Genomic DNA, 17,682 nt, shown 5'->3' with positions numbered 1-17,682 from the left:
AATCCAGCTAACAAAGGACATTATCACCAGGCCATTGTCTACTCCTGGATCTGATCCAAACAGGAAGAGAGCATCAGGGGGGTGGAACTATTCTATATCAAGGCGAAGGCAGCCACAATCACCACTGACACTGGCTGTAACTTAGAGAACTTCTGCATGAGCTTGCTGTTCCCTTCTCCCTCCCATTTCTTTTTCCTTGTGTATCATTTCTTTTAAGATTGTGAACCCGAGAACAGGGAGAATCTCAGAACTAATTTTTGTAAGCCATTTTTGGCTAAAGGGTGGGGTACAAATGTCAATAAATAAAGTAAACAAACTGTCACAACAACAACAATTTATTATTTATACCCCACCCATCTGGCTGGGTTTCCCCAGCCACTCTGAGTGGCTCCCAACAGAATAATAATAATAATAATAATAATAATAATAATAAGCGATAAAAAATAAAACATTGAAAACTTCCCTAAACAGAGCTGCCTTCAGATGTCTTGTAAAACTCAGATATTTGTTTATTTCCTCGACATCTGATGCGAGGGCATTCCACAGGTAGGTGCCACTACCGAGAAGGCCCTCTGCCTTGAGAGTTTTTTGTTTTTTGTGACCTCATTTTTGTGTTCGGTCATTTTCGGGGGAAGGGCATGATTCATGCTTAGAACGTCATGACATCACTTTTGTCCTGATTTTGTAAAGCTCAGGACATGAGGAACAGCAGTAGATGTTTCCCTCAATGAATCACCCCTGAACTGTTTACTGGAGAAGAGAGTCATGAAAACTTCTTTCTTAATGTATTTCCACACCCAGAGCTTACTGGTTCATCTTTCCACATAGACCCTTTGCCAGCTGAACAGGCATAAATATTCAAAGGGCTGAATCACACAAAGGAGAGCTGAATAACCTGGCTGGAATTATTATTTTTTTTTTCCTTCTGTTTAGAAATGAAGCTATTAAAAGATAATCCTGTGTGTGTTAAATTGTGTGCGTTTGTGCTTCCAATTCCCCTGTCTCTCGTGATGGCTTGACTGCCCCATTTGGTGGGGGATACACAGAATTATAGATTTGGGAGGCATCTCAGAGGTCCTCTAGTCCAGTTGTCTTCTGGTGCAATAAATCTGCTGCTGCAACACCATCCCTGATAGGTGGCCATCCAGCCTCTCCTTAGAAACCTGTAATGGAGGTTTTACCACTAGCACCCTGCTTTTTACTGCTTTGGGTCTTCCACAGAAACATGAAAAAGTGTGAGTGAATAATACTTACCCACAGTATTCTTGGACTGTTGTGGGTGGCAGAAAGGAAGGAGGAGGCTCTTCCTACTTCCTTTTTTATTTTTGAAAAATAAAATAAAAGGGGGGGGGTTCTGTCAGGAGGAGCCCTGCCTAGCCTCTCTGGTTTTCAGTTCAGATTGCAATCCTCACCAAGCAACACTCTAGCATAAATAAGTGCAGAGGTCAGATGAAAAATGTCCATGTAATTGTGGCATTGTGTTTTATGAGGAAGGAAACTCCATGAACTGATGTTCACACAAAGGTCCACTCTTATTTTTATTTGCATAAACGGAAAGTACATTATAACTCTAGATAGCTATAGAGGTATAATGTAACAGTTCTGTTCCTGATAATCTACACTTCCAGACAGGTGTATGGTGTACACCACCATACATTTAAAGCATATGATTTTCCCCAAAGAATTCTGAGAATTGCAGTTTACCCCTCACAGAGATACAATTCCCAGAAGCCTTAACAAACTACAGTTCTCATGATTCGGGGGGGGAGGGGAAGTGACATATTTTAACTGTATGGGGTCAATGAAAAATCAAGACACATTGGAACCCTTCCATTGTTTACTTTGGGTTGTAGGCAGTGCTATTTTTCTAGAAAATGTAGTGCCAGAGCTCACCAGAGCTTCTCCCTTGTTTTCTTTGAATGTCAATGGCACCCACCTGAGAGGTGATAGAGCTGAGCTCCAACTGAAAAAGAAAGCCCTGGTTGTAGGCAACTCAAATTAGATGTATTGAAACCAGTGAGCACTAGTCATGAGTAAATGAAGTCACTTGATTTCAGAGGATCTACTTTAACTTAGCTCTTTTTTTGTTTTGTTTTTTTAACACTGTGTCACCAAACGTTCCCCAACCAGCTTTCCAGACTACTTTTTTGGAGTGTGATACCAATACAGTCTTTAAAACAACAACTATCCCTGTTAAACTGGAGTAATTTTGAAATCCATCATAACTCTTATCTGCAGTCTGGACTTCAAGACAATTGATACTACTTCTTTTTTGAAATATATATTTTATTGGTTTTTCCACAGAAGAACAAAAACAAAACTTGGGGCTCAATTTGTGGCAATTTGTCGATAACATTTGGTATAGTTAAAGTACGTATTATGGTAATTCATTGCTGAATTAGGCCTCTCCAAAGCTAAACATGTGTCACAGGTTATATTATACCTTTAAAATATGTGAATGTTTGAAGATATATGCATTCTCCTACCCCCCCCCCAAAAAAAAAAATAATGTGCAAGGCTTTTTACAAAGATTCAATAAAAAGAACAGCAAAATAAAATCAGGATGGGGTAAAAACCTGAAGTTAAAAACAAAGCATACAGTGGTACCTCGGTTTACAAACTTAATCCATTCCGGAAGTCCATTCTTAAACCGAAACCGTTCTTAAACTGAGGCGCGCTTTCCCTAATGAGGCCTCCTGCCGCTAGTGCTCCTCTGGCATTCAGATTCCATTCTTAGACTGAGTTAAAGTTTGCAAACTGGGACACTACTTCCAGTTTTGTGGAGTTCGTAAACCGAATCGTTCGTTAACAGGGCTGTTGTTAAACTGAGGTACCAATGTATTAATTACTGGAGTCAACACACAGGATTAATTTTTCAGTATATTTGGGAGGGCATAAGACTATTTGGGCAATGCCATGTTTATTGTCTGAAAATACATTAACAAACAATCAGTAACAGGGTTGGCCCTACCATTGGGCAAGGTGAGGTGGTTGCCTCAGGCTGCAGGTGCTGTTCCTCCAGAACCCTTGGCTATTCTCTTCTGTTGGAGGGCAGAGCTTTGGGAGGAATTCTGTGTTGTGCTATGTCTATCATTCCATCAGAGCAAGGATTTCATATTGACAAATGGAACAATTCAATATCCCCCTCTCCCCACCCTTTGAAATTCTGGGCATTCTCCCACCCTGCCAGAGCCAAATTTGGAGGGAGCAGGAGAAGGAGGGAGGAAGCCCCATTGTGCAGACTTCCACTGATGGACTTTATTAGTCACATCTCACCCTCTGTGTGCCTGCACCCTTACTAGCCTGCAGCTTTCAAGTATAGTGAATGCTGTCCCATTGCCGGTGCTGAAATGAGATTCAACTTCCAATCTAGTCAGCTGTGTATGGAATGAAGAAAGACACCATCTTGTCCATCTATTGCAGCAAAATGCCATATCATATTTATGGGTTGTATTCTGTGCTAGTCCTACTCAAAGGAGACGTACTAAAATTAATGGGCCTAAGTTACTCATGTTCACTCATTTCAATGGTTCTACTCTGATGAGGATTAGTACTGAACACAGCACATTGATCTTACATGTATATCCCACTTTTCCTCCAATAAGCTCCAGGTTACATACATGGTTCCCCCCACTCTCAATTTTATCATCACAACAACCCTGTAAGGTGGGATAGGCTAAGAGACAATGACTGGTCCAAGAACACCCAATAGACTGGGTGGGGATTTAAATCCTGGTCCAATACTCTTATAAATACAGGTAAAAAGTTTTTTTGTTGTTGTTTTTTTAAAAAAGGGTAAAGGATACCTGGATGGTTAAGTCCCGTCAAAGGTGACTATGGGGTTGTGGTGCTCATCTCGCTTTCAGGCCAAGGGAGCTGGCATTTGTCCACAGACAGCTTTCCAGGTCAATTGGCCAGCATGACTAAACCGCTTCTGGAACAATGGAACACCATGATGGAAACCAGAGCGCAAAGAGCGCTGCAGCAATACCTATTTATCTACTTGCACTGGTGTGCTTTCGAACTGCTAGGTTGGCAGGAGCTGGGTCAGAGCAACAGGAACTCACTCCATCGTGGGGATTCGAACCACCAACCTTCTGATCGGCAAGCCCAAGAGGTTCAGCGGTTTAGACCACAGCGCCACCCGCATCCCAACACGCTGGTCAGCAATAGGCTTGATCAGTAACACAGATGAGAACACCATCATCAGCTACCATCATCACCTACCATATTTTTCTCTCTATAGGACACACTTTTTCCCCTCCAAAAATTAAGGGGAAATGTGTGTGCATCCTATGGAGCGAATGCAGGCTCCTTGGCTTCAGCGATAGCAACGCGAAGCCTCCGAAGCGCAGAGGGAGCGTTCCCTCCATGCTCTGGAGACTTTGCTTTGCTTTCGCTGAAGCCGCCTAAAGCCTTCAGAGTGCAGCATGAGTTCCCGCTGCGCTTTGGAGGCATCAGGTTCCTTTCGCTGAAGCCCGAAGAGTCTTGCTCTCCCGGCTTCAGCAAAAGGAACCCGAAGCCAGCAGAGCGCAGTGGGAACTTGCGCTGCGCTCCGAAGGCAGCAGGTTGGGGAGCAGCGGGAAGGCTGCATACAGCCTTCGCGCAGCCTTCCTGCTGCTCCCCGGGGCTGGCGGCGAGGGAAGCTCGGCTTTCCCCACTGCCAGCCCCACAAACGAAAGGAACCACAGGCTATCTGGAGAGGAGTGAGAGGGGTAGGTACGCACCGACCCCTCTCGCTCTCCAGATAGCCACCTGAAGCCTCCGGAGCACGGCGGGAGCTCCCACTGCGCTCCGGAGGCTTCGGGTTCCTTTCGCTGAAGGGTAGGTGCCCCTTCAGCTAAGGCGCAGCGTCTCTTCAGCTAAGCAGGAGGATAAATGGAAGGGGCTTCGCTGAAGAGGTGCTGTGCAGAGAGGGGCAGAGGGTTTTTTTCTTATTCTCCCCCTCTAAAACAAGGTGTGTCCTATGGTCAGGTGTGTCCTATAGAGTGAAAAATACGGTACCTCTCCCACCGTTCTAACAGTGGACTTTGAGGTCCACCCATGTACCACCCCTATTGAATGGAGAGGTGGGTTAGAACATGTTAAGGTATAACTGAAATGACACTGTGTGGGCACTTTCCCATGAAAACTGGAAGGAATACATGAACTCGTAGCTGCAGGGGGTGAAAACCAGACTGAACATTGTAGAGATGTCTTTGAAGACAGAGAGAGTTGACCTTATGGTGCATGCAGAAACCACTGTGATGAGTGGGAAGGAAGGATTAAGGCCACATAGCAGTCATGAGAAACAGGGAAATGGATATACAATAGAGTTAGAAACAGGGAAATGAAGACATTTGGAAGGAAGGAGGCAGGTTAGAAGCATCAAGCAGCATTTACCCAACAGGTTTCGTAACATTCCCAGCTGACAAACTCCCATATCTGGCAGCATTCCCAGTGTGAATACGCCCTCCTGGGGTGCCATATATAAGCACCCAAAGCTTGCACCACATAAATAGTAAAGTGTGTCTCAGATGCTCCTTCTTGAAAGAGTGCCATATTCTACCTCTGCTTACCTACAATCAATTTAAAAAGGAAGAAGAAGAAGAAGAAGAAGAAGAAGAAGAAGAAGAAGAAGAAGAAGAAGAAGAAGAAGAAGAAGAAAGCTGTAGCAATATGGGGCATCAAGGACAAGGACAAGTGCCAGGGGGGAAAAGAAGGTTAATGGGATTGACGGTACTGATGCTTCTGCAGGTGCTGATGGGTAAGTGGAACATTTTTCTGCATGAGTTAATATTCCTCACCACCAGTAGGGGGCACAATGGACCCTCCACCCCACATCACCACACAGTAATCTGGAGAAGATGATCAGCACCCCAGCAGGAGGGCCTACCATCAGTGCCTGCCCTGGGGACCGACTTAAAAACTGTGTGATGGGTGGTGAATTGCATTGTGAAAAACTGTAAGAATGAGCCTCACTTGGCTTGTTGGCCCTTTGTATTCCACCCTGAGGAATGAGAGGACTTCCCCACATCGGATCAGCCTGGTCATTGGACAATAGGATATGCATTCCTAAATTTCTTTTAAACTCAATCAATTGAAATTAAGATATGCTTTGCTTGAGCTACGTTTTCCAGAGCAAAGCAAACCAAGTCAACTTTGCAAGAACTAGGCCACCATTTACAAAGTCATAAATGGTTTAGGACCAGATTATCCTAAAGACTGTCTCTTCCTGTATGAGCCTGCCCAAGGGTTACAATTATCATCAAAGTTCATTTTTTCCTTACTTTATCTGAATTTCAGTGGGGTTTAATTACAAAATTGAAGTTTTTATTTCTATATGTATTTGCTTTTAAGCTTTACTTTTAATGTTTTAGTTTGTTTAATGATTTTATTGGCTTAGGGTATTGTAAGCCAATAAGTTAGTGGCGGTATTTAGGGGTATTTAGCCAGTAGTTAGTGGCGGTATTTAGCCAGTAAGTTAGTGGCGGTATTTAGGGGTGAAAATGTTTACAATACATCTTGAAGTCAAGTTATCATTTGCCAAACCATAGCTGCCAGTTGGTGCTGATCGATGTGTGGCAAGCAGACTTTGCAAGACCTTAACTGCTTTAGTGAAAATTAGTCATCTTGAATCTGAGTTTCTTGAGGGGCTAGTTCCAAGGTCTTACAAGTAGGCTATATTTTCAACCAAAATAGGAGATGATTACATTAGAATTTTTTTTTAAAAAAAAGAGATAGAACTAATGACAAGTGTAATCAACTGCTGATTCTTAAAGCAATTTATTTTGAAGTATTTTTTAAAAAAATATACTTGTCAGTATATAGTCTGAAGGGCTGTAGCTCAGTGGTAGAGCATGTGTTTTGATTGCAAAATGCCCCAGGTTCTGACTTAGGATAAAGCAATTTCCTGTGTTGATATAAATTAATGTGATGATTAAATGCCCGTGTTGTCTTTTTTCACTTCATTCTCACCATGAACAGAGTAGAATGGACTTGAAAGTCAGGAAGATGAGCCATGTTTTGAGTATTTGGCTGGTTCCTTAAATGCATTGGCAGAATCAAGGAAGGCACATCTTAGCTGCAACAATTACACTGCCCAACACAGGCTAGTTCTGAATCCAAAACAACATGTTTAGTCATGGGGGATCAATGTATAGCTCTCAGCCACAATATTTACATTTAATATAACCATCTGGCAAGTCATTACAAGATAATGGGCAGTATCCAACAAAACACATCTGCAAGTCCGAGGATTTCTGCTTGTGCAACGTAACTTTCCCACCATTTTGAAAGGGTCAGAAGAGAGTGTGTTGCGGTTGCTGGGTAACTGTAATTAGGGGAGCATTTGGGAGCAGCACTAACAGACTGTCAAAGAAATTCCTTGGTGCCCCATCCCAGATGATCCAAAGCCAGCCTAGGCAGGGGTATGATAGTTCAGCAGCCTTCACGGTGTGACTGTAGATTCTAGTTCCAATACATTGATTTTGTTTTGACCCCTTTTTCTTTTCTTTTCAGATGCCAACCCAAGTTATGCAAGCAGAAGTGAGTACTATTTCTATATGCTTTTATTGTGCTTGAAGCCGATGAGTTTTTAATTAGGAAAATTATTCAATTGAAATGTTTAGAGATAAGGAATCCCTGTGGAGAACAGTGGTCTTGGTCACAGAGCCCTGTGGATCATGGCTGCTATAACCCTATCAAATTAGAATAGCACTAGTGTCTTGCCTCACAAGGACCTGCATGCTAAAACTGCAATATCACCCTATAGATGAACATGAGACACAGGCTGCATACACACCATATATTTAAAGCACATTTCCCACCCAAGAAACCTGAGAAGTGTAGTTAATTAAGGGTACTGGGAATTGTTGCTCTTACAAGGACGGATACTTTAAATGTATGGTGTATACATAGCCTGATTCTCTGAGTGCCATTCTTTATGCTGCCAGAATGTGACTGTCAAGTGGGTGATGTTGGCAAGTTTGGGCGAATCCCATGGTTTGCAGAAGTAATATATATATGGGAGAAGGAACTGAAGGGCTGGAAAAAATATTATAATAAGGACTGGACATGCTCAATGGCTACAGAATGGTATGTCCACTGTGTGGGGATGGGTGGAAAACTTAGGGGAAAGAATATGGAATAGAGTAGCCTGAAAAGGGGCATGGCAGGCTGGCTGGTTCCCTGAACCACACCACAACCTACAGTGGCCAAGTTCAGGACCATAGAAGCATCCTGTGTTGCCTTGTCCCCCTAGCAACTGGTGCAGTTCTAGATAGATAGATAATACTTTATTCGGCTATAAGCCCACAAGGTAAAACAATTCAATAAATAAAATAGCATTTTACAATCTAAAATATCAACTAAAATATTTCAACGCATAATCTCCTTCACATTACTTACAATCTCTAGATGTACCGTATTAAGGCCTTGAAGATAAAGCTGGTGCATAGAGTTTACTAGATTTTTAATAGTCATGCAGCATTCCATGAAGTCTTTTATATAAAAGAACTGAAATCAGGAATCTGGCAACCTGTAATGTTCTATAAGAGTCAATATCCTGCAGTAGATAAGCTAGATGTAATTCAGGTGGTTTAGCAGCAATTTCCATAATGATTGAACTCAGAATTCTTGATCAGGGAACAATGTATAAGGGGCAATTAAACAAGATATGATAAAGGGATTCTATTGATTTGTTGTCACATGCGCATAAAACAGAGGTTTTACCGTTAGAAAATCTATTGCTCAGCACATTTGAGGGGAACACATTAAATCTGGCTCTAACAAATGCGAATCTATGCGACGCAGCCGATAAGGTAGACAGATATCGAGGTATCTGGGACATAGATGTAATGCCCTGATTTATCGGGGAACATGTACCTCCACCTGTAGTAAGATTTTGTTGCAAATCAACCTCCTCCAATCTTTGTTTGATGACCTTTTTAGCTGTAATTAGATCTAAATTAAGTATATCGGAAGGAGAGATTCCATAAGACAACAGTTTGGAATGGATTTTTGTTGCCCATGGGCTGGTGAATTCATCTCTCCAAAGACAGTGAATAAGATGGTAATTTAGCAATTTATGCCAAAGGGACAGCCAATAATTAAAGGCATGTCTCCACATCAGAATCTCTAAGGAGGGGGTCATAAGTTCTAAGCGAATGGCAGAGTTGCTTACACAGGAGGGTAATTTCAAAAGGCGTCTTAGAAAAAGATTTTGCAATGTCACCAGAGGCATGAGGTTTACAAAGGCGCCCATAAGGGGACCGCATAGGCCATAGTTGCAACCACTTTTGCACTATAAACTTTTAGGGCAGATGGAACATGCATAGCCCCCTCAGTAAAGAAGAAGCGTAATAGAGCGTCAACTGGTGCAGTTATACTAGTAACTGGTATGCCATAAATACTTGTCTGCTGCATCAGAACACAGAAGCTCTATTTAAAAATTATGCTTAATAGCCATTGAGAGACCTGTCCTAATAATGATATCTTCCTCAGTATGTGGAAAACAGGGAATCCTAAGCCGGATCATAGGGGGGAAAGACTCACAGGATGGAGAATGGCCTTGGCAGGTCAGCATAAGGTTGGATGGAGCGTACCACTGCGGAGGGTCCCTCATCACTGATCAGTGGGTCATCACAGCTTCACATTGTTTTAAACTGTAAGTATGCCTTTCCATCCATCCCTCAAGTATCACTGAAATTAGATTTCACACACATTTTACAAAGTCGGCTTTCAATGCTGAATGTTGAAATATTCATTTTTAAGGGCCTCTCTTCATGCTCACGGATTTCTCAGGACAATATTGTTTATTATAACTGGCCTAATTCAGTTGGGGTTTTTTTGTTTTTTTGTCTACATCGGCTTCACTGCATCAGTTTCAGCAAAAGCTGTGTGAAAATAGACGCAGAACAGCAAGCAGGAAGCCAAGAATGAATCTTCAGATCATGGCTTGTTTGGAACAAAATAAAGAACTTAAGCTACATGCACTGGTCAATGGCTTGTGCACAGCTGTAGACAGCACTGGTGGACAGCACTGAGTCCAAAAATGCCTACTGATTCCAGTACCATATAAGTTTTTAACTTGGGCTGGACCAGCCCAGTGGTTTACACGAAGGATGGTGATCCAGTCTGAGGGCCTCATACTCTCATGGACAATCTCCTGTAGTGGGACACATGTCAGCGGGGAAGGAGCAGAGGCAAAAGTATGCAAGGCAAAGGCTGTGATTCTTACCATTATACACTAGGCTGCATTGCAGCCACACTGAAAATGGAGGCTTCTACATGCATATAGAGGGACGCGGGTGGCGCTGTGGGTTAAACCACAGAGCCTAGGACTTGCTGATCAGAAGGTCAGCCGTTCAAATCCCCGTGACGGGGCGAGCTCCCATTGCTCGGTCCCTGCTCCTGCCAACCTAGCAGTTTGAAAGCACGTCAAAGTGCAAGTAGATAAATAGGTACCGCTCTGGCGGAAAGGTAAACGGCGTTTCCATGCGCTGCTCTGGTTTGCCAGAAGTGGCTTAGTCATGCTGGCCACATGACCCGGAAGCTGTACGCCGGCTCCCTCGGCCAATAAAGTGAGATGAGCGCCGCAACCCCCGAGTCAGTCACGACTGGACCTAATGGTCAGGGGTCCCTTTACCTTATATGCATATAGACACATCTCCCTGTTGTCTATCCAGGCAAGTGAGAGTTTCATGATTCACATTCCAGCCATGCAAAAGCACTGAAGTAAAGCCAGTGGAAGTAGTCCCCCCCCCCCAAAGCCTGAGGTTTTACACCATCATTTTACACACTGGTGGTGTTTTTTTTCTCTCCAAATCTCTAAACCCAACAGTAATTGAAGGGATATTGAAGGAGGTTGCAACGAAACGAACCAAAGTGCTACATCCTTCCACACATCCATCTGCCCATACTCCAAGATGTGTCTCGGTCGCCCTTCACTGGGTGCCCCCACCCTCAGAACGTTGGTGGATGGTGATTGGAAAATGAGCTGTTTCAATGGTGTCTCCCTGGTTCTGGAATATGCGTCCCTGGGCTGCTTGTCTGCCAACAAGCTTGAAAAGCTTTCAGCACCAGGCTAAAACTTTCTTATTTAACTAGTTTTTTAATAGATTTCAGCTGATTTTTAAATTATTTTAAATCATTATTTTAAAATAACAGCATTATTTTGAATGTTTACTTAATAGTTTTATTTATCTAGAGATAATCCTGAAAGATCAGCTGATAAAAATCAAACTGAACATTTTTAAAATTGGGGGTGCAAATTAAAAATGGGAAATATTGGGATTTGTTTCACACAACCCAACTCCTTAACCTGTTCCATCTACTTAACACTAAGGATAAGAATTCGCTGACATTCTCTCTGTCTCCTCAACCCCATTGTGTATCTCTAGGCTCAGCACACCTTCCAACTTCACAGTGATGCTCGGAGTACTGAAACTCTCCAGTCCTAGTCCCCATTCCATCACCACTGCTGTGAAACGCATCATCCTCAATCCTACATACGAGGGGGATGTGAAATCCGGAGACATTGCTCTGCTGCAGCTGGACAGGCCAGTGAATTTCTCTCAACAGATCGTCCCCATCTGTGTCCCTGATTCCGATGTCATCTTCCCTCCAGGACACATGTGCTGGGTCACGGGTTGGGGAGATGTGCAAGGCAGAGGTAGGTTCAAAAGAGAGAGAGATAATAATAATAATAATAATAATAATAATAATAATAATAATAATAATAATAATTTATTTATTTATACCCCGCCCATCTAGCTGGGTTTCCCCAGCCACTCTGGGCGGCTTCCAACAAAACACTAAAATACCTATTAAACATTAAAAGCTTCCCTAAACAGGGCTGCCTTCAGATGTTTTCTAAAAGTTTGTTAGTTATTTGTCTCTTTGACATCTGGTGGGAGGGCGTTCCACAGGGTGGGTGCCACTACCAAAAAGTCTGGTTCCCTGTAACTTGGCTTCTCGCAGCGAGGGAACCGCCAGAAGGCCCTCGGCACTGGATCTCACTGTCCGGGCTGAACAATGGAGGTGGAGATGCTCCTTCAGGTATACTGGACCAAGGCCGTTTAGGGCTTTAAAGGTCAGCACCAATACTTTGAATCGTGCTCAGAAACGTACTGGGAGCCAATGCAGATCTCTCAGAACCAGTGTTGTGTGGTCCCGGCGGCCACTCCCAGTCACCAGTCTAGCTGCCTCTGCTGAAACAAACTAGGGATAACTCCTATCAGCCACCCCAGCATGGCCAATGGTGAGGAAATTATAGGAACAGTAGTCCAAAACTACTAATGGAGAAGGCTGCATTAGAGGGGAATTTATGCTCCAGACTATAAGTGGTTTAACAGCCATTCCCTCTTTCTTGGGAGTCCTGGGAATTGTAATTCTGGGTGTGGGATGAGTTAAGAATCTTTAACAGAGAATCATCACCCCTCACCAAACTCCAGTTCCCAAGATCCTTCTGGAAGAAGACCCAGCAATTCTAGTGTTATGAAACCAATATATACAGTACTTTATGGTACTGGTGTGCCCTTAGGCAGCGAGAGACCTTAGCTATGCATGCCTGAGTCTATAATACTCCAGCTTCTTCTTCTTCTTCTTCTTCTTCTCTCTCTCTCTCTCTCTCTCTCTCTCTCCCTCCCTCTCTGATTTCTCCAGTTAATCCCTAACAATAGCAGTTCATAGACACAAGGCAGCAGGACTAGTCTGGAGCTTGTAATTTTTGGCTACTGTGTCTCTAACAGTTTTGTGACAGGCAGAAGTCCTGTAAGTGAAGAAATCCAGCTGTAACAGCATCTGCAGGTCAGGAAATGCTCTACTTGCTGGATTTCTGTTTATTTAAACAGCTCTTAAAGGCAAATAAAGTTGTGCCCAGGGGTAGAGGCAAGAAGAGCTATTTAAAAGTTTGGTTGGTAGCTACCATTTTTTCCTCCTGAATGCCTGGTTCCAAGGGCAGTGGGGAGAGGAGCACACAATTATGGCTGCCACAAAGTGGGCTTTCATTTGTGCAACATAGTGCAAAGGATCCCCCAAAATAAGAGAAAGACAAAAAGGGAAACAAACTAGAGATAATTCCAGCTTTGTTCATAAGAGCATTCTATAATCAAAAAAATATTCTATATCACCTATAAAATGTTTGTAATTTTTATCATTGCTAGGTAGCAATGTGATTTTATGCAGTATTTTATACTATTGGTTTTTGTATTGTACCTATTTATATATGTGAATGGCCTATGGCCCAAGCATTAATAAACTACCACTACTACCATTTTTTTTATTATTGTTACTGTTACTACCACTTTTGTATAATGGGAATAGCAACTTACAAAAGATGAATTGTAAGATAATATAGATAAAATAGAAATCCATTAGGGGGAAAGCCAGGGGAGGTAATCTCTACCCTAATGGTCTAGCTCCCAACAACAGAATCTAAGTTCTCATTAAAAACAATGAACCAAATGGCACCTTAAACATGAACAATGCGATGAGTCTGTTCAGAAGAAAAAAATCATGTAGCTCAATGTGACTTATGCCCTGGCAAGTGTGTGAATAGGATTCCATCTTAGCACATCTATGGGGCCAGAAGCTTTCACATGCCTTCTTCATCAGATGCATGGTGTGGGACCCTCAAGGTGTGAATGGATAGGTGATAGATGATAGACAGACAGATAGACAGATAGATAGATAGATAGATAGATAGATAGATAGATAGATAGACAGATAGATAGATAGATGATAGATAGATAGATGAGAGAGAGAGAGAGAGAGAGAGAGAGAGAGAGAGAGATGATAGATAGATGATAGATAGATAGATAGATAGATAGATAGATAGATAGATGATAGATAGACAGATAGATAGATAGATAGATAGATAGATAGATAGATAGATAGATGATAGATAGATAGATAGATAGATAGATAGATGATAGATAGATAGATAGATAGATAGATAGATAGATAGATAGATAGATGATAGATAGATAGATAGATAGATAGATAGATAGATAGATGATAGATAGATGATAGATAGATAGATGATAGATATAGACAGACAGACAGACAGACAGATGATAGATAGATGATAGAGATAGATTAGATAGATGATAGATAGATGATAGATGATAGAAAGATAGATAGATAGATAGATAGATAGATAGATAGATAGATAGATAGATAGATGATAGATAGATAGATATAGATAGAGTGTCAGAATGTCTTTAGAAAGCGAGGCCCGAAAGCTGAGCAATCTAAGAGACAGGTGTGCCACAATCGTATGCCAAGAAAAATGAAAATGAGATCCCATCAAAAGAGGAAAAAGAGTGGGTGTGACACGCTCCCAACTGGTGATGAATTGGCCAAGCAAGATGAATAATGTACATTAATGCCTAAACAGGAACAATTACCTTTTGTGGTGAGTGAGCCATTCCTAATCCCCTATTGAATCCAAAGTCTGTTAGTGTCAGGTTTGCAAATAAATTGCAGCTAACAAAGGAGTCTCTCTTTGAAATCTTTTGGATGATGTGTGACAACTTGTAAGCCAATTATACAAACAGGGATATATGTCTAGAACCTGTCACTCACATAATTTTAACCATAATTCCATTTTGTACTTGAATTTGTTTGTTTTATGAAATCCTCTAAAAAAAATGGATTTATAAAGTGTATCTTCTCTCAAAATCCATATTCAAGCGGATATATATTTATATATATATAGTGTTTTGAAACTTAAATCTGCAATCTGCATAGCTCTAAATTTCTGATAAATGCAGCGACCATTCTGTGACATGCAAAATCTGGTAGGTAGCGAAGACCTGATCCATGCGCAGAGATTTGCAAAGAATGCAGTCTGCAATCATTCCCAGTCTGTTCCAATAACTCCAGGGAGACAGAAATGAAATCCCTTTGGTTGCAGAGCATCACCATTTTAATGTTTCATTATACAATGGCACCGATTCTCTTATCTTGCTCCTGTTTCAGACAAACAGAAAACCTCTGATATACTCCAAAAGCTAGAGGTCCCCATAATCAGCACAAACACATGCAATGCCCTCTATCACCAAGACTCCGGAGAGCTCAAACTCACAAAGGACATTAAAAATGACATGATATGTGCTGGCTTTGCTGCTGGACATCGGGATGCCTGCCAGGTGAGACCCAGATCAGTTTTAGTCCATTATCAGTACATCCAGATCTTTGGTCCATCTAGTTCAATCTCACCTGCACTGAGAGGCAGCAGCTCGCCAGTGTTTCAGATAAGACTCCCTCCCAGTCCTACCTGAATCTGCTAGACATTAAACTTGGGACCTTCCAAATGCAAAGCAGATGCTCTGCTACTGAGCTACTACTCTTGCCATAGCTCTTGGGCATCAGCTCCCTTCCCTGTGCCCAGAGGCGGTGGAAGAGGGGTGGGCCGCCCCAGGTGTCACCACTGAGGGAGGTGACAAAATGCCTGGCGGCACACACCGCAGAGCCTGCAGTGCACCCGAGCCACGCATCTCTCCTGTGAGTGACACGATGGCTTGGGCACCCACAGGCTCCGTGCTGCCCCACCCACCGCCTCCGCCTCAGCTGTAGAGTGGCTGAATGGGAGGAGGCAGGCAGACTCCTTGGAGGCCCTGTGGAGTGTCCTGCCCTGGCTTGCCCTGCCCCGTGGGCGGCTGGCCCTGGCCCTTGGCGCAGGGCACGCGTGCCGCCCCAGGTGCCAATTGGCTTGCTCTGCCCACTGCCTGTGCCTGCATTTCCCATAATCTATTTGGGTTTTCTCTGCACAGGGTGATTCAGGAGGACCACTAGCCTGCCGAATGGGGGACTCCTGGCTCCTCGCAGGCGTGGTGAGCTGGGGAGAAGGGTGTGCACAGAAGAATCGCCCTGGTGTTTATGCCCGTGTCACATCCTATCAGTCATGGATCCACAGCCTGATACCAGAGCTGACTTTCACCAGCGTGGAAACCAAGGGCCATGGGTCAACAGTGAACAACAGAAGCACCATCAATGGAGCATCAGCTGGAAGTCTTAGCTTCATCTCCATCATCATAGCCACTGTCGTTTTGCTACTATCTTCTGAGTAGACTCTCTGGAAAAGGAGGGCAGCCCCTTTTTCCTGGGGAGACCTTTGTGCCAATCCTGCAGGCTTAGTTTGGAAGAGGATGGAGATCATCAGAACTGCCAGTGAGGCCATCAAGGAGACTTCAAGCTCTGCTGCTGTACGGTTTTAAGAAGTGACTGTCAGCTAAAGCAGTCCTTCTTGGCCTTTCTGATACACAAATTTGTGGGCATTCAGAAATTAAGGGGATATCCCATCCCCATTACCATTTCTGAAATTTATTTCACGTTTTTCTTCATGGACTCAATCGTCCACTCCAGGAACAAGTTTTACTGCAAGGGATTGGAGCAGAAAGATTAACACCTGGATATTTTTTTTCTCAGCCACTGAGCAGGCCCAGTGATAGTACTCAGTTGGCATCCTCAGCCATATCCATGCTAAAACATGTTGTGGCCCTGTTGGTCCTCCTTCAACCCAGGCTCAAGCTTACAAAACAGCTATCCAGTGGCTGAGAAGCTGCTGGCTTAAACTGCCTATGGAGTGGTGCTCCATTGGGACAATGTAGGTAGTTACAATTGTGGTCCAAACACCACAGATCACACTACTCCTGCTGCCCTCCACTACTAAGCTTGTTGCAGGGTTAATGTCAGGGCCCCATCAGAAGGCACTTTGCCTGGGGACCCCTCAAATCTGGAAGTGGCTCTGCTCTTGTGGCTATCAGAGGCCTTTCTCCTTAAAATGTGAGGATATGCAGGCAGGATTCCAGTTCCCAAGAACGGTTCTTTTGATCTTCTTCTGCTGAACTAGGTGGGCCATTGGCCTAAGATAGCTGACTCTTCTTATGTTCATATCCATGCTCAGATCTGTCTTAAGCTCCAGGAAAAGGTCATAGGGTTGCTGTCATTTAGCCGATCAGTGCAAGAAGTGGCTTTATACCAAGTCAGGTCCATCTATCTCATTACTGACTGGCTGGCAGCAGCTCTCCAGGGTTTCAGATGGGAACATTCCCCATCCCTATCAATAAATTCCAGGTGTCCAACCAGGTAGCTTCCGCATGCATATGTTGTATCTCACTGAGCAAAAGCCCCCTCCCTCAGGGTCCATCACCTCTAGCAGCTAGCAAGCAGGCTGAAATCAGCAGGTGGGCCTTCCTCCTAGCATGGAGGAGATGCAATGGACAAAATATCATCTATTGTTGTTTTCAAATAATCCTAAATTGTAGAGCTTGAAGTGACCCAATGAAGGAATCTCAACTAGAGAATCCATGACAGATGGATTCCAACCTCTGCTTAAAAACCTCCAAGGAAGGAAAGTCTACCACCTTCAAGAGAGTCTGTTCCACTGTCAAACACAATGTCAAACAGCTCTTACTGTCAGAAAGTTCTTACAGATATTTAGTTGGAATCTTCCAGATATTTCCAGTTCTTCCAGATATTTAGTTGGAATCTCCTTTCTTGTAACCTGAAGCCATTGATCTATGCCCCACCAGATCAGGAGAAAACAAGCTTGCTCCACCTTCTATGTGACAGCCCTTAAAGATGGCTATCATATCTTCTCTCAGTTTCCTGTTTTCCAGGCTAAACATACCCAACTCCCTCAACTGTTCGTTATAAGGCTTGGGTTCCAGATCCTTGATCATCTTAGTTGTCCTC

General features: G+C 43.2%; 1 protein-coding gene across 1 annotated transcript; it reads left to right on the top strand.

Annotated features, from left to right (window-relative positions):
- The first annotated feature begins 5,501 nt into the window (after window positions 1-5,501).
- Window positions 5,502-17,261, top strand: LOC310829595 (serine protease 27-like). Its single transcript, XM_083708285.1, has 6 exons — window positions 5,502-5,746; window positions 7,501-7,527; window positions 9,484-9,646; window positions 11,382-11,653; window positions 14,965-15,134; window positions 15,759-17,261. The coding sequence occupies exons 1-6, from the start codon at window positions 5,659-5,661 to the stop codon at window positions 16,053-16,055; spliced, it is 1,017 nt and encodes a 338-aa protein (XP_083564411.1). The 5' UTR covers window positions 5,502-5,658; the 3' UTR covers window positions 16,056-17,261.
- The last annotated feature ends 421 nt before the right edge of the window (window positions 17,262-17,682 follow it).

The sequence above is a fragment of the Podarcis gaigeae genome (assembly GCF_964106915.1).
Source record: "Podarcis gaigeae genome assembly, chromosome: 13".
Lineage (NCBI taxonomy): Eukaryota > Metazoa > Chordata > Lepidosauria > Squamata > Lacertidae > Podarcis > Podarcis gaigeae.
Note: the sequence above shows the minus strand (reverse complement) of the source record. Positions and strands in the feature narration are given on the sequence as shown.